The following is a 24,337-nucleotide window of genomic DNA, read 5'->3' on the forward strand; positions in this document are numbered from 1 at the left end:
TGTCCTGAAGCTTTTTCCCTATGTTTTCTCCTCGGAGTTTTATAGTTCTTATATGTAGGTATTTAATACATTTAATTAATTTTTGTGTATGGTATAAAGTAAGGGTCCAACTTCATTCTCTTGCATGTGGATATCTAGTTTTCTGAGCACCATTTATTAAAGTGATTGTCTTTTCCTCATTGAACAGTCCTGGCACGCTTGTGCTTAATTTGACCATACACATGAGGGTTTATTTCTGGGCTCTCTGTTCTATTCCATTGCTCTGTATGTATGTCTTTATGTCAGTACCACACTGCTTTGATTACTATAGCTTTGTAATGTATTTTTAAATCAGGACATGTGAGACCTCCAACTTTTTTTTTTTAATGGAAGTATAGTTGACCTACAATATTATATTAGCTTCATGTGTACAACATAATGATTCAACAATTATTTACATTACAAAATGCTCACCAAAATAAATGTAGTTACCATCTGTCATCATACAAAGTTATTAATAACATCATTGACTATATTACCTATGTTGTACTTTTCATCCCCATAAGTTCTTTATAACTGGAGGTTTGTACCTCTTAATCCCTTTTACCTACCTTGCCCATACTCCCATGTCCTCATCTCTGGCAGTTGCCAGATTGTTCTCTGTATTTATTAGTCTGTTTCTGTTTTTTATTTGCTTGTTCACTTGTTTTTTAGATTCCACATATAAGTGAAATCATACAGTATTTGTCTTTCTATGTCTGATTTATTTCACTTAGCATAATACCCTTTAGGTCCATCCATGTTGCTGCAAATAGCAAGATTTCATTTTTTTTTACTGCCCACTAATATTCCATTGTGTATATATACCACATCTTCTTTATTCATCTATCAGTGGATGCTTAGGTTGCTTCCATAACTTGGCTACTGTAAACAATGCTGCAATAAACATAGGGGTGCATATATCTTTTCAAATTAGTGTTTTCTTTTTCTTTGAGTAAATACCCAGTAGTGGAATTACTTGATTGTATGACATTTCTATTTTTAATTTTTTAAGGAACCTCCGTACTGCTTCACATAGTGACTGCACCAATTTACATTCCCAAAAGTGCATGAGGGTCCCCTTTTCTCCCCATCTTTGCCAACACTTGTTAGTTCTCGTCCTTTTGATAATAGCCTTTCTGTGTGGTATGAGGTGCTATCTCATTGTTTTGATTTGGATTTTCCTGATTAGTGGTGTTTAGCATCTTTTCATGTGTCTGTTGGCCATTTGTATGCCTTTGGAAAGATGTCTGTTCAGGTCCTCTGCCCATTATTGAATCAGATCTTTGTGTTTTGTTTTTTTTGTTTTTTTGTTTGTTTGGTGTTGAGTTGTAGGAGTTCTTTATATATTTTGGATATTAACCCCTTACTGGATATAGCATTTGCAAGTGTCTTCCCCAATCAGTATGTTGTTTTGTGTTCATGGTTTCCTTCACTGTGCAAAAGCTTTTTAGTTTGATATAATCCAACAGTTTATTTTTGCTTTTGTTTCCATTGCCTAAAGAGACCAATCCAGAAAAATATTACTAAGACTGACATCCATGAGTTTACTGCCTATATTTTCTTTTAGGAGTTTTATGGTTTCAGATTTTACATTTAGGTCTTTAATCCATTTTGAGTTCATTTTTGTGTATGGTGTAAGAAAGTGGTCCAGTTTTATTCTTTTGCATGTAGCTGTCCAGTTTTCACAACACCATTTATTGAAGAGACTGTCTTTTCCCCACTGTATATTCTTGCCTCCTTTGTCATGGGTTAATTGACCATATAAGTGTGGGTTTATTTCTGGGCTCTCTATTCTGTTCTGTTAGGATCTAAGTGTCTGTTTTTGTGCCAGTTCCACATTGTTTTGATTACTTTGTAGTGTAGTTTGAATCTGAGGTTGTGATACCTCTAGCTTTGTTCTTCTCAAGATTGATTTGGCTATTTGGGATCTTTTGTGGTTCCACAGAAATTTTAAGATTTTTTTTCCTTCTAGTTCTGTGAAAAATATTGTTATTTTGATAGAAATTGCATTGAATCTGTAGATTGCTTTGGTAATGTGGACATTCTAATAATATCCTTCCAGTTCATGAGCATGGTATGTCTTTCTATTTATTTGTACTGTCTTCAGGTTTTTTTCATTAACATCTTATAGTTTTCAAGGTACATATCTTTCACCTAGGTATTTTATTCTTTTTGATGCAATTGTAAATAGGATTGTTTCTTAATTTCTCTTTCTGCTATTTTGTTATTAGTGTATAGCATTGCAACAGATTTCTGCATATTAATTTTGTATCTTGCAACTTTACTGAACTCATTTATTAGTTATACTAGGTTTTTGGTGAAGTCTTTAGGCTTTTCTATATATGGTATCATATCCTCTGAAAATAGCGATAGTTTTACTTTTTCCTTACCAATTTAGGTGCCTTTTATTTGTTGTCTGATTGCTGTGGCTAGAGACCTCCAGTACTATATTGAATGAAAGTGATGAAAGTGAACATCTTTGTCTTGTTCCTAGTCTTGGAGGAAAAGGTTTCAATTTTTCACCATTGAGTATGTTAGCTGTGGGTTTGTCATATATGGCTTTTAATATCTTGAGGGATGTTCCCTCTACACCCTCTTTGTTGAGAGTTTTTAATCATGAACAGGTGTTGAATTTTGTCAAATGCTTTTTATGCAGCTATTGAGATGATTATATACATATTTTTTTATCGTTCATTTTGTTAATATGGTGTGTCATGTTGACTGATTTGCAGATATTGAATACCCTTGCATCCCTGAAATAAATTCCACTTGATGGTGATAAGTGAGACTTTATAAATGTATTTTTGAATTCAGTTTGCCAAAATTTTGCTGAGGATATTTGCATTCATGTTCATCAGGGATATTGGTCTGTAATTTTATTTTTTTTATAGTGTCTTTGTCTGGTTTTGGTATAAGGGTAATGCTGGCCTTATAGAATGAATCTGGAAGCATTCTTGTATTTTTTTTGGAATAGTTTAAGGTATTAGCTCATCTTTAAATGTTTGGTAGAATTCACCTGTGAAGCCATCTGGTCCTGGACTTTTTTGTTGTTGTTGGGAGTTGATTACTGACTCAATTTTGTTGCTAGTAATCAGTCTATTCAAATTTTCTGTTTCTTCCTGATTTAGTCTTGGAGTATTGTGTTTCCAGGATTTATCCATTTCCACTAGTTTGTCCAATTTGTTGGCATATAGTTTTGCATAGTAGCCTCTAATTATCCTTTGTCTATCTATGGTGTCAGTTCTCCTCTCTCATTTCTAATTTTATTCTTGAGTCCTCTCTTTTTTTCTTGATGAGTCTGGCTAAAGGTTTATCTTTTCAAAGAACCAGCGTTTAGTTTAATTGATTTATTTTTAAGTCTCTACTTATTTCCACTCTGATCTTTTTATTTTTTTCTTCCTTCTATTAAGAGTGGGATTTGTTCTTTTTCTGATTCCTTTAGGTGTGAGGTTATATTGCTTATTTGAAGTTTTTCTTGTTCCTTGAGGTAGACCTGAATTGCTATAAACTTCCTTCTTAGAAATGCTTTTGCTGCATCCCAAAAGATTTTGAACCATCGTTTCCCATTTTCATTTGTTCCAGGTATTTATTTTATTTCCTTTTTCATTTCTTCATTGACTCATTGGATGTTTAGTAGCAGGTTTAGCCTCCACTTATTTGTGTTTCTTCTAGTTTTTTTTTTCTTGTAGTTGATTTCTAGTTTCATACTGTTATGTACAGAAAACATGCTTGATAGGTTTTTAATGTTAAATTTACTGAAACTTGTTTTGTGGCCTAACTTGTGATCTATCCTGGAGAATGTTCCATGTGCACTTGAAAAGAAGTGTATTCTGCTTTGTTTGGATGGAATGTTCTATATGTATCTGTTAAGTTCACCTGCTCTGTGTCATTCAAAGCCACTGTTTCCTTATTGACTTTTCTGTCTGGATGATCTATCTCTTGATGTAAGCAGGACATTAAAGTCTTCTACTGTTATTGTTTTGCTGTCAATTTCTTTATGTCTGTTGTATTCGTTTTACATATTTATGTGCTCCCATGTAGGCGTGCATAGATATTTAAAATTGTTACATCTTCTTGTTAGATTGATCCCTTCATCATTTTGTAATGCCCTTCTTTGTGTTTTGTTACAGTTTTTGTTTCTAAAGTCTATTTTGATATATAAGCATTGCTCCCCCTGCTTGTTTTCCACTTCAATTTCATGGAATATCTTTCTCTATCCCTTTACTTTCAGTTTCTATGTGTCCTTAGGTGTGAAATGAGTCTCTTGTAGGCAACATATAAGTGGATTTTCTTTTTTTTTTAATCCATTCAGTCCTTTGATTGGAGTATTTAGCTCATTTAATTATTGGTAAGTATGTACCTGTTGCTATGTTGTTAATTGTTTTCTGGTTTTTATAGTTCTCTGTTCCTTTTTTCTTCTCTTATACTTGTCTCTTGTAATTTGATGACTTTCTTTAGTGTTATGGTTGGATTCCTTTCTCTTTATTATTTGTGTATCTATTATAGGCTTTTAGTTTGTGGTTATCATGAGGTTCATATTTACCATCCTAGATATATAGCAGTCTATATTGATGGTTGCTGAAGTTCAAACACATTTTATTTTTTATTTTATTTAATTTATTTTTAAACATTCATTTTTGAGAGAAGAGTGCAAGCAGGGGTGGGGCAGAGAGAGAGAGAGAGAGAGAGAGAGAGAGAGAGAGAGACAGAATCTGAAGCAGGCTCTAGGCTCTGAACTATCAGCACAGAGCCTGATGTGGGGATCAAACCCACAAACCATGAGATCATGACCCGCGCTGAAGTTGGATGCCCAACCAACTGAGCCACCCAGGTGCCCCAGTTCAAACACATTTTAAAAGCACTACACTGGGGCGCCTGGGTAGCTCAGTCGGTTAAGCAGCCGACTTCAGCTCAGGTCATGATCTCGCAGTCCATGAGTTCGAGCCCTGTGTCGGGCTCTGTGCTGACAGCTCAGAGCCTGGAGCCTGTTTCGGATTCTGTCTCTCCCTCTCTCTGACCCTCCCCTGTTCATGCTCTGTCTCTCTGTCTCTCTCTCTCTCAAAAATAAATAAACGTTAAAAAAATAAATAAATAAATAAATAAATAAATAAATAAATAAATAAAAGCACTACATTTTTACCCCATGCACGTTTTACCCCATGTGTGTATATGATATCATGTTTTACATATTTTTATTTCATGTATCCTTAACTAATTTTTATAGATATAATTGTACAACTTTTTATCTTTTCACCTATATGCTAGTTTTATAAGTGATTGATCTATATCTTTATATGTTTGCTTTTACTGGTGAATTTTTTTCTTCCATAATTTTCTAACTTCTAGGTATGACCTTTTCATTTCCATTTAAATGTGCCCTTTTGGGGTGCTTCAGTGGCTCAGTTTGTTGACCATCCGACTTCAGCTCAGGTCACGATCTCACCGTTCATGGGTTTGAGCCTTGCATGGGGCTCTGTGCTGACAGCTCAGAGCCTGGAGCCTACTTCAGAGTCTGTGTCTCCCTCTCTCTCTGCCCCTACCCTGCGCACACTGTGTGTCTCTCTCTCAAAGATAAATAAACATTAAAAACAAAATCAAAATAAAATTTAAAAAAATTAAGATGTCCTTTTAACATTTCTTCTAATGTTTAGTGGTGATGAACTCTGACTTTTGTCTGGGAAACTCTATCTCTCCTTCAATTCTGAATGATAACCTCGCCAGGTGGAGTATTCTTGGCTGTAGGATTTTTTCCTCTCGGCACTGACTATATCATGCCACTCACTCCTTTCTGGCCTGCCGAGTTTCTGTTGAAAAACCAGCTGATAGCCTTATGGGATTTCCCTTATAACTATTTTCTTTTCTCTTGATGCTTTTAAGATTCTCTCCTTATCTTTAATTTTTGACATTTTAATTTTTATATGTCCTGGTATGGACCTCCTTGGGTTCAACTTTTTTGAGGTGCTCTGTGATTCTTAGACTTGGACGTCTTCCTCCTTCCTCATGTTGGGGAAGTTTTCAGCTATTATTTCTTCAAACAAGTTTTCTGTTCCTTTATTTCCTCTCTTCTCCTTCTGGGACCCCTATAATGCAAATGTTATTATTTTTGATGTTGTTGCAGAGTTCCCTTAGCATGTCCTCATTAAAAAAATTTTTTTTCTTCTTGCTGTTCAGCACAGATGCTTTCCATTACTCTGTCTTCCAGATCACTGATCTGTTCTTCTCTATCCTTTAATCTGTTGCTTTCCTCTAGGGTATTTTTCATTTCAGTTATTATATTCTTCAGTTCTGATTGGTTCTTTTTTTAATATTTTCTATCTCCTTGTTGAAGTTCTCACTGAGTTCATCTACTCTTGTCTTAAATCTGTTAAGTATCTTTATGACCATTCCTTTGATTTCTTTATCAGATAGATTGCTTACCTCCATTTTGCTTAGTTCTTTTTCTGAGCTTTTTGTCTTATTCTTTTACTTAGAACATATTCGTCGGTGTCCTCATTTTGTCTAACTCTCTGTGTTTGTTTCTGTGTATTAGGTAGGTTAGCTACATCTTCTGGTCTTGAAAAGAGTGACCTTATGTAGACAGTGAGTGTCCTGTGGGGCACAGTAGCACAATCCTCCCTGGTCACCAGAAGCAGGTGCTCTTGGGTGTCCCCTGTGTGGGCTGCATGTGCCCTCCCATTATGACACAACTGCTGTGTGCACACTGGTGGGCAGGGTTGGTTCCTGGGGTGGGTGACTATAATGACTGGCATAACTATTACAGGTGCACTGGTGGACAGACCTCCCCCCACCAGAGTGACTGGCTGCAATGACTGGCATGACCATTGTGAGCATGCTGGTGGGTGAGGCTCTCCAATTTCTTAGGGAAGGATTTGCTTTGGAAGGGTACCAGTCTTGCCAGGGCTGCCTATGGGGTTTGGTGGGGCACTAGTGACTCTGGGGGGATACTGGTCCCAACTCAGGTGTGGTGGGACAGGAGCCAATTTCGGAGGGGTGCCTACTTGAGGTGGGTCCTCAGAGAAACTCCAGGGCACCATGAGCAGTGTTAGCAAGGCAGATGGAAAACAATAGAACTGGCTCCTCCCAGCTTCTGGCCAGCTAGGCTGAAGGTAGGCAAGAAAAATGGTGCCAATTTGCATTTCTGTTCCTGGAGAAAGCTCCTACATATGCCTGCCTCTCTAGCACATACCATAAAATTAGTTAATCTCCTTCATGTATAATCCAAGCAATTTTAAACTGCTGTTTTTGTGCTGGGTTTTAGAAAGAGTGATATAGCACTGGCCCTTTAAGAGCCAAGTCTCTGTTTCCTATAGCCTTCCAGCTCTCCTGGAGTTAAGCCTCACTGATTTTCAAATCCATTTGTTATGAGTGCTTGTTTCCTTAGTGCAAGTCTTCAGGGCCGGGATGTCCAGTGTGGGGCTTAGTCTTTTTACTCTTCAGGGAGGACAACTGCACCTGTGATATCCCTTCTGCTATGGATGGCTGTCTTGGAGGTTTCATTCCTGACCACGTCTCTTCTCCTACCTTTCTCACTGTGGTTTCTTCTTTATATGTTTAAGTGTCACAGATGTATTCTGCCATTCTTCAGGTTGTTTTGAGGGTGAGTTGCATTATATGTAGCTATTGCCATAATATGTCCACGGGAGGAGGTAAGCTCAAGACCCCTTCACTCTGCCATCTTCCTGGAATAAACCTACTTTGTTCTTTCTCAAGAGTGTTTTGGCTTTTGGGGGTCTTCTGAGACTTCATATGAATTTTAGGATGGATTTCTCTATTCTTGCAAAAAATGGCATTTTTGAAAAGATTACATTAAATCTGTAGATTTAACAATATCCTGAAGTCTTTCAATCCAAGAACACAGATGTCTTTCCACTTATTTGTGTCTTCTTTAATTTCTCACAGAAGTTTATTGTAGTTTTCCATGTACAAATCTTTCATCTTGGTGAAACTTCTATTTATTGTTTTCGATGCTATTGTAATGGAACTGTTTTCTTAATTTCCTTTTCAGATTGTTCATTTTTAGTGTATAAAAATGCAACGGAGTTTTGTGTGTTGATTTTGTATCTTGCAACTTTGCTGAATTTACTAGTTCTAATAGGTGTGTGTGTGTGTGTGTGTTTGTGTGTGTGTGTGATCTCTAGGGTTTTCTGCATATAAGATCATGTCACTTACAAACAGATAATTTGACTCTTCCTTTCCAATTTGAATACTGTTTCTTTTTCTTAACTAATGGTCCTGGCTAGGACTTTGAAAACAATGTTGAATAGAAGTGGTGAAAGTTGGGATCCTTGTCGTATTCCTGATCTTATAAGAAAAGTTTCAGTCTTTTCATTGAATGTGATGTTAGTTATAGGCCTTTCACATATGGGCTTTATTATATTCAGATAGTTTCCTACTAATTCTACTTTGTTGAGTGTTTTTAATCATGAAAGGGTGTTAAATTTGTCAAATGCTTTTTCTGAATTAAGATAATCTTTTTTTTTTTTTTTTTTTTTTTTGGTCCTTCCTTCATTCTGTTAATGTGGTGGATTGCATTGATCATTTGTTGTATGTTGAACCATCTTTGCATTCCAGGAATAAATCCTATTTCACACTTTTGATGTGCTGTTGAATTTTTTTTGCTAGTATTTTGTTCAGGATTTTTGCATCAGTATTCATCAGGGATATTGGTCTATAGTTCTCTGTAATGTCTTTTTTTTTTAATTCCAGTTAGTTAACATACAATTTGTATTAGTTTCAGGTGTACATAGCGATTCAGCATTTCTATACATCACCCAGTTCTCATCAAGGAAGTGCACTCCTTAATCCCCATCACCTATTTAACTCATCTGCCTACCCATCTCCCTTCTGGTTTGTTCTCTATAATTAAGAGTCTGTTTCTTTTCTTTCTTTTTTTTTTAAATTTAATTATTTATTTTTTTTAAATATACATCCAAATTAGTTAGCATGTAGTGCAACAATGATTTCAGGAGTAGATTCCTTAGTGCCCCTTACCCATTTAGCCCATCCCCCCTCCCACAACTCCTCCAGTAACCCTCAGTTTGTTCTCCATATTTGTGAGTCTCTTCTGTTTTGTCCCCCTCCCTGTTTTTATATTATTTTTGTTTCCCTTCCCTTATGTTCATCTGTTTTGTCTCTTGAAGTCCTCATATGAATGAAGTCATATGATTTTTGTCTTTCTTTGACTAATTTCACTTAGCAGAATACCCTCCAGTTCCATCCACATAGTTGCAAATGGCAAGATTTCATTCTTTTTGATTGCCAAGTAATACTCCATTGTGTGTGTGTGTGTGTGTGTGTGTGTGTGTGTGTGTGTGTGTGTATATACATACCACTTCTTCTTTATCCATTCATCCATTGATGGACATTTGGGCTCTTTCCATACTTTGGCTATTGTTGATAGTGCTGCTATAAACATGGGGGTGCATATGTCTCTTCAAAACAGCACACCTGTATCACCTGAATAAATGCCTACTAGTGCAATTGCTGAGTTGTAAGGTAGTTCTATTTTTAGTTTTCTGAGGAACCTCCATACTGTTTTCCAGAGTGGTTGCAGCAGCTTGCATTCCCACCAACAATGCAAAAGAGATCCTCTTTCTCCGCACCCTCACCAACATCTGTTGTTACCTGAGTTGTTAATGTTAGCCATTCTGACTGGTGTAAGGTGGTATCTCATTGTGGTTTTGATTTGTATTTCCCTGATGATGAGTGATGTTGAGCATTTTTTCATGTCGGTTGGCCATCTGGATGTCTTCTTTGGAGAAGTGTCTGTTCATGTCTTTTGCCCATTTCTTCACTGGATTATTTGTTTTTTGGGTGTTGAGTTTGATAAGTTCTTTATAGATTTTAGATACTAACCCTTTATCTGATATGTCATTTGCAAATATCTTCTCCCATTCTGTCAGTTGCCTTTTAGTTTTGCTGATTATTTCCTTCACTGTGCAGAAGCTTTTTATTTTGATGAGGTCCCAGTAGTTCATTTTTGCTTTTGTTTCCCTTGCCTCTAGAGACATGTTGAGTAAGAAGTTGCTGTGGCCAAGGCCAAAGAGGTTTTTGCCTGCTTTCTCCTCGAGGATTTTGATGGCTTCCTGTCTTACTTTTAGATCTTTCATTAATTTTAAGCTTATTTTTGTGTATGGTGTAAGAAAGTGGTCCAGGTTCATTCTTCTGCATGTCGCTGTCCAGTTTTCCCAGCACCATTTGCTGAAGAGACTGTCTTTATTCCATTGGATAGTCTTTCCTGCTTTGTCAAAGATTAACTGGCCATATATTTGTGGGTCCATTTCTGGGTTCTCTATTCTATTCCATTGATCTGAGTGTCTGTTCTTATGCCAGTACCATACTGTCTTGATGATTACAGCTTTGTAGTATAGCTTGAAGTCTGGGATTGTGATGCCTCCTGCTTTGGTTTTCTTTTTCAAGATTGCTTTGGCTACTCGGGGTATTTTCTGGTTCCATACAAATTTTAGGATTGTTTGTTCTAGCTCTGTGAAGAATGATGGTGTTATTTTGATAGGGATTGCATTGAATATGTAGATTGCTTTGGGTAGTATCAACATTTTAACAATATTCTTCCTATCCAGGAGCATGGAATTTTTTTCCTCTTTTTTTTTTTTTTTTTTTGGTGTGTGTGTGTGTGTCTTCTTCAATTATTTCATAAGCTTTCTAGTTTTCAGTGTATAGATTTTTCACCTCTTTGGTTAGATTTATTCCTAGGTATTTTATGGGTTTTGGTGCAACTGTAAATGGGATCAATTCCTTGATTTCTCTTTGTCGCTTCATTGTTGGTGTATAGGAATGCAACCGATTTCTGTGCGTTGATTTTATATCCTGCAACTTTGCTGAATTCATGAATCAATTATAGCAGTGTTTTGGTGGAATCTTTTGGGTTTTCCATATAGAGTATCATGTCATCTGCGAAGAGTGAAAGTTTGACCTCCTCCTGGCCGATTTGGATGCCTTTTGTATCTTTGTGTTGTCTGATTGCAGAGGCTAAGACTTCCAATACTATGTTGAATAACAGTGGCAAGAGTGGACATCCCTGTCTTGTTCCTGACCTTAGGGGGAAAGCTCTCAGTTTTTCCCCATGGAGGATGATATTAGCGGTGGGTCTTTCATATATGGCTTTTATGATCTTGAGGTATGCTCTATTCCTACTTTCTTGAGGGTTTTTATCAAGAAAGTATGCTGTATTTTGTCAAATGCTTTCTCTGCATCTATTGAGAGGATCATATGGTTCTTGTCCTTTCTTTTATTAACATGATGTATCATATTGATTGATTTGCAGATATTGAACCATCCCTGCATCCCAGGTATAAATCCCACTTTATCATGGTGAATAATTTTTTTAATGTATTGTTGGATCTGGTTAGGTAGTATCTTGTTGAGGACTTTTCATCCATGTTCATCAGGGAAACTGGTCTATAGTTCTCCTTTTTAGTGGAGTCTCTTGTCTGGTTTTGAAATCAAGGTAATGCTGGCTTCATAGAAAGAGTTTGGAAGTTTTCCTTCCATTTCTATTTTTTGGAACAGCTTTAAAAGAATAGGTGTTAACTATTCCTTAAATGTTTGGTAGAATTCCCCTGGAAAGCCATCTGGCCCTGGACTCTTGTTTTTTGGGAGACTTTTTATTACTAATTCGATTTCCTTACTGGTTATTGGTCTGTTCAAATTTTCTATTTCTTCCTGTTTCAGTTTTGGTAGTGTATATGTTTCTAGGAATTTGTCCATTTCTTCCAGATTGCCCATTTTATTGGCATATAATTGCTCATAAGGAGTCTGTTTCTTGATTTGTCTCTCTCTCTCTCTCTCTTACTTTTTCTCTTTGCTTGTTTCATTTCTTAAATTCCACATGAGTGAAATCGTATTTTTCTTTCTGTGAACTGACTTATTGCACTCAGCATTATACTCTCTAGCTCCATCCATGTTGATGCAAATGTCAAGATTTCATTCTTTTTAATGGCCGAGTAATATTACATTGTGTGTGTGTGTGTGTGTGTGTGTGTGTGTATAATGTGTATGTATATATATATGTATATGTATATGTGTATATACATATATATGTACACACACACACACACACACATACCACATCTTTATCCACTCATCAGCCAATGGACATTTGGGCTCTTTCCCTAATTTGGCTATTATAAATAATGCTGCTATAAATATAGCGGTGCATGTATCCCTTTGAATTAGTGTTTTTGTATTCTTGGGGTAAATACCCAGTAGTATGATTGCTGGATTGTAGGGTAGTTCTATTTTTAACTTCTTGAGAAGACTCCATACTGTTTCCTCGAGTGACTGCACCAGCTTGCATTCCCACCGACAGTGTAAGAGTGTTCCCCTTTCTCCACATCCTCACCAACACCTGTTATTTTTTTTATGTTGTTGATTTTAACTATTCTGACAGATGTTAGGTGATATCTCTTTGTAGTTTTGATTCCATTTCCCTGATGATAAGTGATGATGAGCACTTCTTCATGTGGCCATCTGGATGTCTTTGGAGAACTATCTGTTCATGTTTTCTGCCTATTTTTAAGTAGGATTATTTGTTTTCTGGGTGTTGAGTTGTATAAGTACTTTATATATTTTGGATACTAACCCTTTATCAGATATGTCATTTGCAAATGTATTTTCCCATTCTGTAGTTTGCCTTTTAGTTTTGTTGTTACCTTTGCTGTGCAGAAGCTTTTTATTTTGATATAATCCCAATAGTTTATTTTTGCTTTTGTTTCCCTTGCCTCAGGAGATGTACCAAAAAGAAGTTGCTACATCTAATGTCAAAGAAGTTACTACCTGTGTTCTTGCTCTAGGATTTTAATGGTTTCCTGTCTCACATTTAGGTCTTTAATCCATTTTGAATTTATTTTTGTGTATGGTGTAAGAAAGTGGTTCAGTGTCATTCTTTTGCATGTTGCTGTCCAGTTTTTCCAACACCATTTGTTGAAGAGACCACCTTTTTCCCATTGGATATTCTTTCCTGCTTTGTTGAAGATTTAATTGACCATATAATTGTGGGTTTATTTCTGGATTTTCTGGCCTGTTCCATTGATCTATTTGTCTATTTTTGTGCACTGCATTTGCCACCAGCTTTGCTCTTCTTTTTCAAGATTGCTTTAGCTATTTGCGGTCTTTTGTGGTTCCATACAAATTTTAGGATTGTTTGTTCTAGTACTATAAAAATGCTGTTAGTATTTTGATAGGGATTACATTAAATCTGTAGATTACTTTGGGTAGTATAGACATTTTAACAATACTTAACAATATAGATATTTTAACAATATTCTTCCAATCCATGAGCATGGAATGTCTTTCCATTTCTTTGTGTTATGTTCAATTTCTTTAATCAGTGTTTTATGGTTTGTAGAGTACAAGTCTTTCACCTCTTTGTTTAGATTTATTCCTAGGTATCTTATTATTTTTGGTGTAATCGTAAATGGGATTGTTTTCTTAATCTCTCTTTCTGCTGCTTTGTTATTGTTGTATAGAAATGTGATAGATTTCTGTTGGTTGATTTCGTATCCTGCAACTTTACTGAATTCATCAGTTCTAGCAATTTTTTGGTGGAGTCTTTTGGGTTTTCTATATTAGTATCATGTCATCTACAAATAGTGAAAATTGTACTTCTTCCTTACCAATTTGGATGTCTTTTACTTCTTTTGTTGTCTGTTTGCTGTGGCTAATACTTCAATACTATGTTGAATGAAGTGGTGACAGTGGACATCCTTGTCTTGTTCTTGACCTTACGGAAAAGGCTCTCAGTTTTTCCTCATTTTTTAAAAAGTTTATTTTTGAGAGAGGGGTGGAGCAGAGAGAAAGGGAGAGAATCCTAAGCAGGATTCTTGTGCTGACAGCATGGAGCCTGATGCAGGGCTTGATCCTATGACCCTGGAATCATGACCTAGGCTGAAATCAAGAGTTGGATGTTTAACTGAACCACCCAGGTGCCTCTCAGTTTTTCCCCACTGAGGATGATGTTAGCTGTGGGTTTTTCATGGATGGCCTTTATTGAGATATATTCCCTTTAAACGTACTTTGTTGAGGGTTTTTATCATGAAAGGATGTTGCACCTTGTAAAAATGTTTTTCCTGTGTTTGTTGAAATGATCATGTGGATCTTATCTTTTCCGTTATTGATGTGATATATTGCATTAATTTGCAAATATTGAGTCATCTTTGCAACCCAGGAATAAATCCCACTTGATTGTGGTGAATTATTTTTTTAAATGTGTTATTGGACTGGGTTTGCTAGTATTTTGTTGAGGATTTTTGCATCTATGTTCATCAGAGATACTGGCCTGTAGTTCTGGTTTTTTGCGGTGTCATTATCGGGTTTTGGTATTAGGGTAATGCTGACCTCATAGAATGAATTTGGAAGTTTTCCTTTCTTTTCTAAGACTATGGAATAGGTTGAACAGAACAGATATTAGCTCTTCTGTTTGGTAGAATTCATCTGTAAAGCTGTCTGGTCCTGGACTTTTGTTTTTTGGTTATTTTTTGATTACTGATTCAATTTCTTTGCTGATTATCAGTCTGTTCAAATTTTCTATTTCTTTCTGTTTTAGTTTGGTAGTTTGTATGTTACTAGGAATTTATCAATTTTTTTCCAGTTTGTCCCATTTGTTGACACATAGTTTTTCATAATATTCTCTTATGAGGTTATTGTATTTCTGTGGTGTTATTTCTCCTTTCTCGTTTGTGATTTTATTTGGGTCCTTTCTCTTTTTTCTTGCTAAGTCTGGCCAGAAGTTTATCAATTTTATTGTTTTTTTTTTCAAAGAATCATCTCCTACTTTCATTGATTGTTCTATTGTTTTTTTAGCTTTTATATCATCAATTGCTGCTCTATTTTTATTTTTTCATTCTGCTGGTTATATGTTATTTTTTAATTTTTTTTAATGTTTTATTTTTGAGACCGAGCATGAGTGGGAGAGGAGCAGAGAGAAAGGGAGACAACAGAATCCGAAGCAGGTTCCAGGCTTTGAGATGTCAGCACAGAGCCCAACATGGGGCTTGAACCCATGAACTGTGAGGTATGACTGGAGCCAAAGTTGGATGCTTAACCAACTGAGCCACCCAGGTGCCCCTGATTTTATGTTTTGTTCTTTTTCTGGCTCCTTTAGGTGCAAGGTTAGGTTGTTTATTTGAGATTTTTCTTGTTTCTTGAGGTAGGCCTGTATTGCTATAGTCTTGCTTTAAAAACTTCTTTTGCTGCATCTCAGAGGTTTTGGACCATTGTGTTTTCATTTTCATTTGTTTCCATGTACTTTTTCATTTTGTCTTTTATTTCCTGGTTGACCCATTCATAGTTTGGTAGCATGTTCTTTGACCTCCGTGTGTGTTCTTTCTCAATTTTTTCTTGTGATTGATTTCTAGTGTCATAGTGTTGTGGTCAGAAAAAATTTTCAATCTTGAAATTTGTTCAGGTTTGTTTTGTGGGCTAACATGTGTGATCTATTCTGGAGAATGTTCCATGTGCGCTTGAAAAGAACGTGTATTCTGTTTTAGGATGGAATGTTCTGAAAATATCTGTTAAATCCATTTGTTCCAGTGTGTCATTCAAAGCCATTATTTCCTTGTTGAGTTTCTGTTTAGATCTGTCCATTGTTGTATGTGGGATGTTAAAGTCCCCTACTATTGTATTACTATTGATTAGTTCCTTTATGTTTTTTATTAACTGTGTTATGTATTTGGGCACTCCTATGTTGGGTGCATAAATATTTACAATTGTTATGTCGTCTTGTTGGATTGCCCCCTTTATTGATATATAGTGTCCTTCTTTGTCTTTTGTTAGTTTTATTTTTACTAAAATTTTTTTAACATTTATTTATTTTTTGAGAGACAGAGACAGAGTGTGAGCCAGGGAGGGGCAGAGAGAGAAGGAGACACAGAACCCAAAGCAGACTCCAGGCTCTGAACTGTCAGCACAGAGCCTGATGTGAGGCTCAGACCCATAAGCTGTGAGGTCATGACCTGAGCCAAAGTTGGACACTTAACTGAGCCACCCAGGCACCCCTGTTACAGTCTTTGTTTTAAAACAAAATCTACTTTGTTGGATATAAGAATTGCTATCCAGCTTTCTTTTGACATCCTTTGGCATGATAGATGTTTCTCTATCCTTTCAGTATGCAGGTGTCTTTAGGTTTAAAATGAGTCCCTTGTATGTAGCATATGGATGGGCCTTTTTTTTTTCCTTTATCCATTCTGTCATCCTGTGTCTTTTGATTGGACTGTTTATTTACATTCAAAGTAACTACTGATTTATTGATGTATTTGTTGTCATTTCATTACTTGTTTTGTGGTTGCTTCTGAAGATTTCTCTGATCCTTTCTTGTCTTTCTCCCTTTCATGTTTTGCTGCTTTTCCTTAGTGATATATTTGGATTTCTTCATCCTTTTTCTTTGCATATTAGTATTTTTTGATACATAGTTACCATTGGGTTTGTATATAACTTTTTCTGCATATAGCAGTCTATATTAAGTTGATGGTCATTTGAACTCATTCTTTTCTCCTCCCCATGTTTTAGGTATATGTTATATCCTTTTTTCATTAGTTCCTTGACTGATTTTTTACAGAAATATTCATTTTTATGGCTTTTGTGTTTCCCACCTCTACACTGTCACTTTTTGTCCCTCCCCTTTTTTTTTTTTTTTGAAAGGGCCCAAAAGTGGTGGGCAGGGGCAGAAGGGGAGAGAGAGAGAGAGAGAGAGAGAGAGAATCTTAAGCAGGCTCTATCCAGAGCATAGAGCCTGACGTAGAGCTCAGTTCCACCACCCTGGGATCATGACCTGAGCCAAAATCAAGAGTCAGATGCTCAAACGACTAAGCTACCCAGGTGCCCCTTGTCTCTCCCTTCCAAAGAGTCCCTTTTAATATTTCTTGTAGAGCTGGTTTAGTTGCCATGAAGTTCTTTAGTTTTTGTTTGGGTAACTTTTTATGTTTCCTTCTATTCTGAATAACAGCCTTGCTGGATACAGTATTCTTGGCTGTAGATTTTTCCCATTTAGCACTTTGAATATACCATGCTACTCCCTCTGGCTTACAAAGTTTCTGTTGAAAAATCTCCTGGTTTAAAAAAAAAAAATCTGGTAGCCTTACGGATTTTCCCTTGTAAGTTAATGATTTCTTTTGTTTCTTTAAGATTTTCTTTCTTTATTGGGATGTCTGGGTGGCTCAGTTGGTTAAGCAGCTGACTTCAGCTCAGGTCATGATCTCACAGTCCATGAGTTTGAGCCCCACATTGGGCTCTGTGCTGATAGCTCAGAGCCTGGAGCCTGCTTCAGATTCTGTCTCTCCCTCTTTCTCTCCTCCTCTCCTGCTCACACTCTGTCCCTCTCTTTCCCTCTCAAAAATAAGTGTTAAATTAAAAAAAAACTTTAAATGCTGTATTTTGCAAATTTAATTATGTCTTGGTGGGTCTGCTTTTGTCGATTTGTTGTGGGTACTGTATGCTTCCTGGATCTGGGTATCTGTTTCCTTACTTAGTTTAGGGAAAATTTCAGCTATTGTTTCTTCAAATAAATTTTCTGTCCCCTTTTCTCTTCTTCTGGGACTTCTATAATATGAATGTTGCTATATTTGGTGCAATCACTGAGTTCCCTGTTCTTGTTTTGCATAATTCTTTTATCTCTCTTTTAGGTTCCCATTACTCTGTCTTCTATGTCATTAATTCGTTTCTCTGCTTCTTCCATCCTGCTGTTCATTACCTCAAGTGTGTTTCTTATTTTGTTTCTTGTGCCCTTTATCTTTGCTATGTTTTTCCTTATCTCTGTGTTAAGGGTTTCATTCATGTCTTCTACTCTTTTCTCAAGTCCAGTGAGTATACTTATGCCCATTAAGTTAAATTCTCTACAAGGCATGTTACTTATATCTGTTTTGCTTAGATCTCTGACTGTGGTCCTGGCTTGTTCTTTCATTTGGGATAAATTTCTCTGTCTCATTTTGTCTTGCCTCTCTGTGTCTGTGTCAAGAAAGTCAGCTGTGTCTTCTGCCCTTGAAAGTTGTGACTTTATGAGGAAGTTGTAGAGCTTAACATAACCACAATATCATGACCTGAGCTGAAATCAAGAGTCAGATGCTTAACCAACTGAGCCACCCAGGTGCCCTGATCTTCTATTTTTTTTTTTTTTTTCAACGTTTATTTATTTTTGGGACAGAGAGAGACAGAGCATGAACGGGGGAGGGGCAGAGAGAGAGGGAGACACAGAATCGGAAACAGGCTCCAGGCTCCGAGCCATCAGCCCAGAGCCCGACGCGGGGCTCGAACTCACAGACCGCGAGATCATGACCTGGCTGAAGTCGGACGCCTAACCGACTGCACCACCCAGGCGCCCCAGCCTGATCTTCTATTTTTAAGAAGTACAAAGAACTAAGCAAAATGAATAAAATTTTAACTATGTACAGTGTATGTAAACTTGTTGGGTTCACCTGTATTGCTATAACTCTACAGTAGACAGAAAAGGGCAAAGGCATGATGTAAATTCAATGTGTAGGACCATGTATATATTATTGTAAGCTAATTAGAAATGGACTTATGTGGGTGGCTCAATCAGTTGGGTGTTCAACTTTGGTTCAGGTCATGATCTTGAGGTCCATGAGTTTGAGATCCACATCAGGCCCTGTGCTGACAGAGCCTGGAGCTTGCTTAGGATTCTGTGTCTCCCTCTCTCTGCCCTCTCAAAAATATTTAAAAAAGAAACGGACTTATCAATATATTTTATAATTAAAGAAATTTAATAGTCTTGTCTTCTCACCAGAATATAGAACTTTGAAGGTAGGAACCATTTTGCCTCCCTACTCTCACCCACACATTATAAATTACTAGGTACTAGACTGAGCTAAAATGTTTTGATGAGTAACATTATAACAGATTTGATTAAATCTAGATTTTTCCCTTGCTGGACATGAATATTTTTATTACCTGCTACATTTTTTTTTTTTAGTGTCCTCTGAAGTAAAAGCATATCAACAATATTCATCTGAAGAAGTTAAATATGCATTCCTAACCAGTAACGGTAAATTAAGCTTATAAGTCTACTAAATGTAATGATATATAGATTAAAAGACTATAAAGTTGTTTATAAATATGTTAAAATTAAAATGTACTACAAATTAATAAAGTTCCAGGATTTAAACTGTAGCTATGTATATGTACTATAAAATATTTGGTGGCAAATCTTTATTGTAAAGACAAAGTCACAATTTGCTAAATCCACCTATGCTACTTGCAGGGCCTTTCAAGCAATAACGTGTGTTTATTACCATCAAACAAGATGTTAGCACCTCCCCCCCTTTTTTTTTTATTTCAGTAATAGAATTTAATGATTCATCACTTACATATAATATCCAGTGTTCAACAAGTGTCCTCCTTTATGTCCTTTGTCCATTTAGCCTGTCCCTCCACCCAACAACCCTCAGTTTGTTCTAAAACTAGAGCTATTTCTACTTGACAGTGCCATTTTCTGTCCTGTTGTCACTCTAGTCCTTGTTTATAACTTTTTTAAAAAGGATTTTAAGTAATCTGTACACCCAGTGTGGGGCCTGGACCTGAGATCAAGAGCTGCATGTTACAGTTTCTAATGATTCTTATTTGAACTCTAAAACATCTCCATTCAAAAGGTACAAGGCATGGGGCCATAAAAGTCTTACATGAGATCATGAAAGTCCACTCTTTGTAACCTTTAAAATGGCATTGAGAGTTTGCCATTTAATAGTCTCTCATCTGATTACAGCATTATTTGTGAATCTGCTTGGCTATTAAAAGTAAACGGAACTTCAGAATGGTAATTGTGAAGTCATAATTTTTCATGAGATTGAGACAGCACATAAAATTGGAGAAAAAATGATTTATTGAAAAATGCCAATAATACTGACAGACTTCAAAAGCAATTCACACTTCCAGAATACAAAGTACTTAATACATTTTTTCCCAAAGTTAGCATTTTTGTAAATCAAATTTGATAACCTGACTAAAAATATTTTCCAGCTTTATTTTTAAAGAGCTGCACAATCTTTAAAGTGGGGACCACGAGGTGGGCAGGAGCAGAGGGGCAGAATGCACCTGGGACTGCGCAGCAGTCTACAGCAACATTTCCCACAACTTCAGTGCTGGAAACAAAATACTGCACAAGACAGCTGCCCTCCAGTGTCAGAGAATCTTGGGAAACAGCATATCAAAAGATAGCTAGCTTTCTTATAATTTATACACTTTCATTTAAGATTGCTTTTTGAAGAAAATCTTTAAGAATGCCACTGTAATTTAATGTCATCCAATAGCTGAATTAAAAAAAAAAACTATAATGAAAGAAATGAACTGTTACCATCGAAATGGTCTTTGCCGAGCTGTAGTAATTCTAGGCTTTTTTAGATGCAAAAAAATTAACACATATGCAAGTTTAATTTGAAACCACGCAAATTATGTATGTAGGCTCAGATAGTAGCAGTGTTCACTTTTATTACTAATAGCTTAACTGGAACAGCCACTCTATTCATTCCACCAGCAGAAATAGCAGCACCAGGATCTAAATAAAATTCTTTACGTATAAAAAGCTTATGTCATTATCCAACTCCCATTCTTTGCATGCTCCAATTCTTGTTATCTTATTTAACATAAAAGCAACAGGATTTGGAGAGTTACTATTTGCTGTATTAAAACAGTTATACAGCATCTTGTACTGTCAAAAAGCAAAATACTGTGAATACTGTGAATGGCAGCCCTTCTTCACAGCTCTACACTTGAAGCTGCCAAGCATTCACTGCTCGTGCCAGCAGTGGTATTTCCACAGTAACATAGCAGAAACTAAAGGAATCATGGCACAATGGATTTCTGAATTCTTTTATCTACCATTGGTCCTGGGGCTTAGTACCTTCCCCTTGTAGACTATATCTGCTGATCATTCCATTATCTTTAACGGAGGAAAGGCATCAGGTCATATAGCGGGTAATGGCTCTCAGAGCGTAGAGGAGTTCTGCTTGCATCCTAGCTTCTATAAGAAGCAGATTAACATGAACCTGAATATAAAACACATTATTTAAGGTACAGTTGTAAGCATTCCCAGCTTTTCAGTGCTAGTATCCCCCCAAAATAAGTAAATTTTCTGTGTGCCACTGAATAACTTAGAAGTCTTGAATTTGTCTCAAAATGAAAGCCATCTGATGCTCTTTTTGGATAGATACGGAGCTTATATTTGATTACATCTCTTCTTAGAGGTTTGTTATATTTCAGAAAATCTAGACATTGCTTTATTAGAATACCAACCTCCCCTGCCAAATCATCACTTAATAGTTTAATAACCAAGATGGTTCAACGACCAGACCATTTATATCTATAAACAATTCTCCCGAGCAGTGACAGCCACGCCAGCACTTCTGAAGTGGGGCCCTGGATGCCCTGTCTTTATTCTTTTACTCTAGCACTACAATGAGATTCCCTTCCAAGGGACACCAGAGACAGCTGTGCTGGAATGTTCTTCTCTTGGTTGGAAAAGATTTGAGAGTCATTAGATTAGATGAAGGAGAGTAAGAATCACTGCTAAGTTACAGGGCAAACCACAATAGGTACATACCTTCTCAGAGTGCTTAAACTGCCTCCAGAAGCTATCATACATTCTTTTGGTAACCTTTTCGGGAGTGCAAACAACAGTCTTGATATAAACTTTAAAGCTACGATCCAATAACTGGTTAATTTCACCATAGTCATAGTCGTCATATCTGTTAAAAGATAAAGTGAGAATTATATATTTTCAATTTATAGTTTGATTTCTTTTGAAAGTATGGACATTAATAAATGCTGTATTCTTCTTCCCTCCCTGTGTAGGCAGCTATCTCTCAAAAACAACTGCTTTATAATGTTTAATTGGAGGTGAATGAGTGAATATAAAGGGGATAAGAAACAGAAGTTAGGGAGATGAATAGAAAATTTGCCAGTACCCAAGCAACAGTATATATTTATGATCAAAGAAGCAATCACACTGAGGAAATTGTGGAAACAATTTGAGTATTGTTAAAATTAAGAAGTCCACAAATTAATATTTCTGGTTACTACTGCATGATATATAGATCATAATCCACTTGTGTAAATGAAAACAATAATTATTTTTTTTTCCCCATGTTTCCAGGAGTTTCTGGGATCAGATGAGGAAAAAAATGGTGGGGGATTGGCAGATGATTATTCCAGAGGGAAGGATGATTTATAGTCAGCCTCACAGTGTCTACACTTAGGATAAGCTGTTCTGCTTTAAGCCAAGATGGTAACAGTCACAAGTGTCTGCTCTGCTCCACTGAGTTATAGTTTCTAGAACATCCAGGGACTCAAGTCTCTTGTGTTTCAGCTCTTGCAAAGCTGGTTCTACTACTATTTTGGAAGCTAATAGTCCAGTCACTGATAAAATGAATAGCAAGAGAAAACCTGATTTTACAGCTGAAATAATCAGAAAACCCTATAGCATAGTGTTTATGTACATCTGTTAGAAGGTGGTATATAATGGCTGCATTTCCTGTATAACATAATATGGCTGAATACCTAACAGGACATGGAAGTTTTGCATTTTGATGAAGTATCATGGGAGCAGGTACTCTTCAGAAGGAGCTTGAGAATAGCCAGGAGGGCACTATAAGGGTACTTAGATCCAAGATGACAGGAGATGATACAAAGAGAAAAGATATCAAAGATGTCTGGTGACAAACTTTTCCTCTATGGGCCAGAGGCAATGTCCCTAACTTTCCCTTCTGCCTAGCTAGGAGAGAGGAAATAAACCAAGCTGCATTAAATTGGTTCTTTGACTCATAAGTGGCATAAAAATAAGCTATTGGGGAAGGGATGGTTTATGAATATTATATTATACATATATGTAATATATATATACATATATATAGTGCATCTCTGTGTATATATGTTCCAAGCACTTGAATAATTTAGCTCAAAGGAAAATATTTCTTTGTAAACATAAGAAAACAAACTAACCTTATTCCAAACATGCAGTGAATATAGTTCCAAATAGCCCGTCTAAGCATTGAGGTATCAACATCTTTGTGCATTGCCATTGTATTATAAGTAAGATTGTAAGCAATGTGAAATTTTTCATCAATCAACTGTCCCACATCTGGATAAAGGCGATTTACCAAAGAATAACCATGGTCTTCCCAGCAATAGTCCTAAATACAGAGAACAGAACAAATGTGAATAATTAAAATGTGGCCAAGTATAGTTCATATGGCAAAGCAGTAGACCTAGGTGAGATTACTGGCAGTTGGAATCCACTGCCTTTCTAGTATGTTCTCTACAGCATGCAAACCTTTTGTAATTCAGTGAGCTTAAAAACCAGTGGAATTCTTCTCTCCTAAACACAGGCCACCCATTTTCAGGTCTCTCTCTCTCTCTCACCGTCTCCTCACTCAGCATCCAGAGATGACCCATCTTGGAAGTCCTCTCTCCCTTTCCATTGCTGCAGCTATTTAAATGGTCCTCAAAGTTTGTAAATTTTTAATTCAATACAACCATCACTCATTCCTTTTCCTCCTACCTCCTAATTCTTAGCATAATTAACTGAATCTCCTAATTAGTTTTCTTACACTAAATCTCCCTGCTTCCTTTCTTTCTACCTCAAGCAAAATAAGCCCCTATGCTACTTCTACGTTGCTCTCATATTTATTTTCCTGAAACACCTCTTTGACATGTTATTACTCTGGTTAAAACCTACAAACCTGACCGATTTTAAACTAGCTTCACAGTAATCAGAAGTAGGAATCCTTTGCTTGAAGCACTCAGCAGCCCAGCCAATTTCTTTATGATCGCTTCCCTCAATCTAAGCTCAATTATTGCTTATAGTCTCCTCTGCTTTACAATGCCCATGCTTTTGGACCATGCAAATCTCTCAAATCCTAACTCATGCCATAACATTTCCAACCCACATGATGTCTTCAATTCTAATTATTGTATTTCATGACACAATTATACTATCAAGTAGAAATATTCTGTAACTCTTCCTTGTGCCTAATTTTTGTCCCTTTAAACATCTTCATCCCTTGAGCAAAGAAACACAATTTTCCAGTTCCCAAATTTTCATAATTTTGATAAAATAGTTATTAACACTGGACCCTCACAATAACTGAGGAAGTTGGGAATAACAACTCATCTGAATTAAATATTTACCTAAATTTTTATACAATAGGCTATTTAAGGAATACAGTTATGCTGATGTTTCTATTAATGGACTGGATTGAGAGCAGTCTTACAAAGCTTAAAGAACAGAATAAATTGATGAATTAATCAATCAATAATTGATTAACTGATGATTCTTAACTTTTACTGTGGAAACAGA

General features: G+C 36.4%; 1 protein-coding gene across 4 annotated transcripts in view; it reads right to left on the minus strand.

Annotated features, from left to right (window-relative positions):
• Nucleotides 1-19,849: 19,849 nt before the first annotated feature.
• SESN1 (sestrin 1) overlaps nt 19,850-24,337 on the minus strand; it is a 116,539-nt gene continuing 112,051 nt past the window's right edge. For all 4 annotated transcript variants that reach the window (XM_025926155.2, XM_086707549.1, XM_086707548.1 and 1 more), the window contains exons 8-10: nt 22,981-23,171; nt 21,584-21,728; nt 19,850-21,029 (exon numbers count right to left, since the gene is read on the minus strand). In XM_025926155.2, coding sequence (XP_025781940.1) covers nt 20,943-21,029; nt 21,584-21,728; nt 22,981-23,171 — 423 coding nt within the window. In that variant the 3' untranslated portion in view covers nt 19,850-20,942. The remainder of the gene's footprint in view (nt 21,030-21,583; nt 21,729-22,980; nt 23,172-24,337) is intronic.

Source organism: Puma concolor, chromosome B2, assembly GCF_028749965.1.
Source record: "Puma concolor isolate L17-30 chromosome B2, mPumCon1.1.hap2, whole genome shotgun sequence".
Classification (NCBI taxonomy): Eukaryota; Metazoa; Chordata; class Mammalia; order Carnivora; family Felidae; genus Puma; species Puma concolor.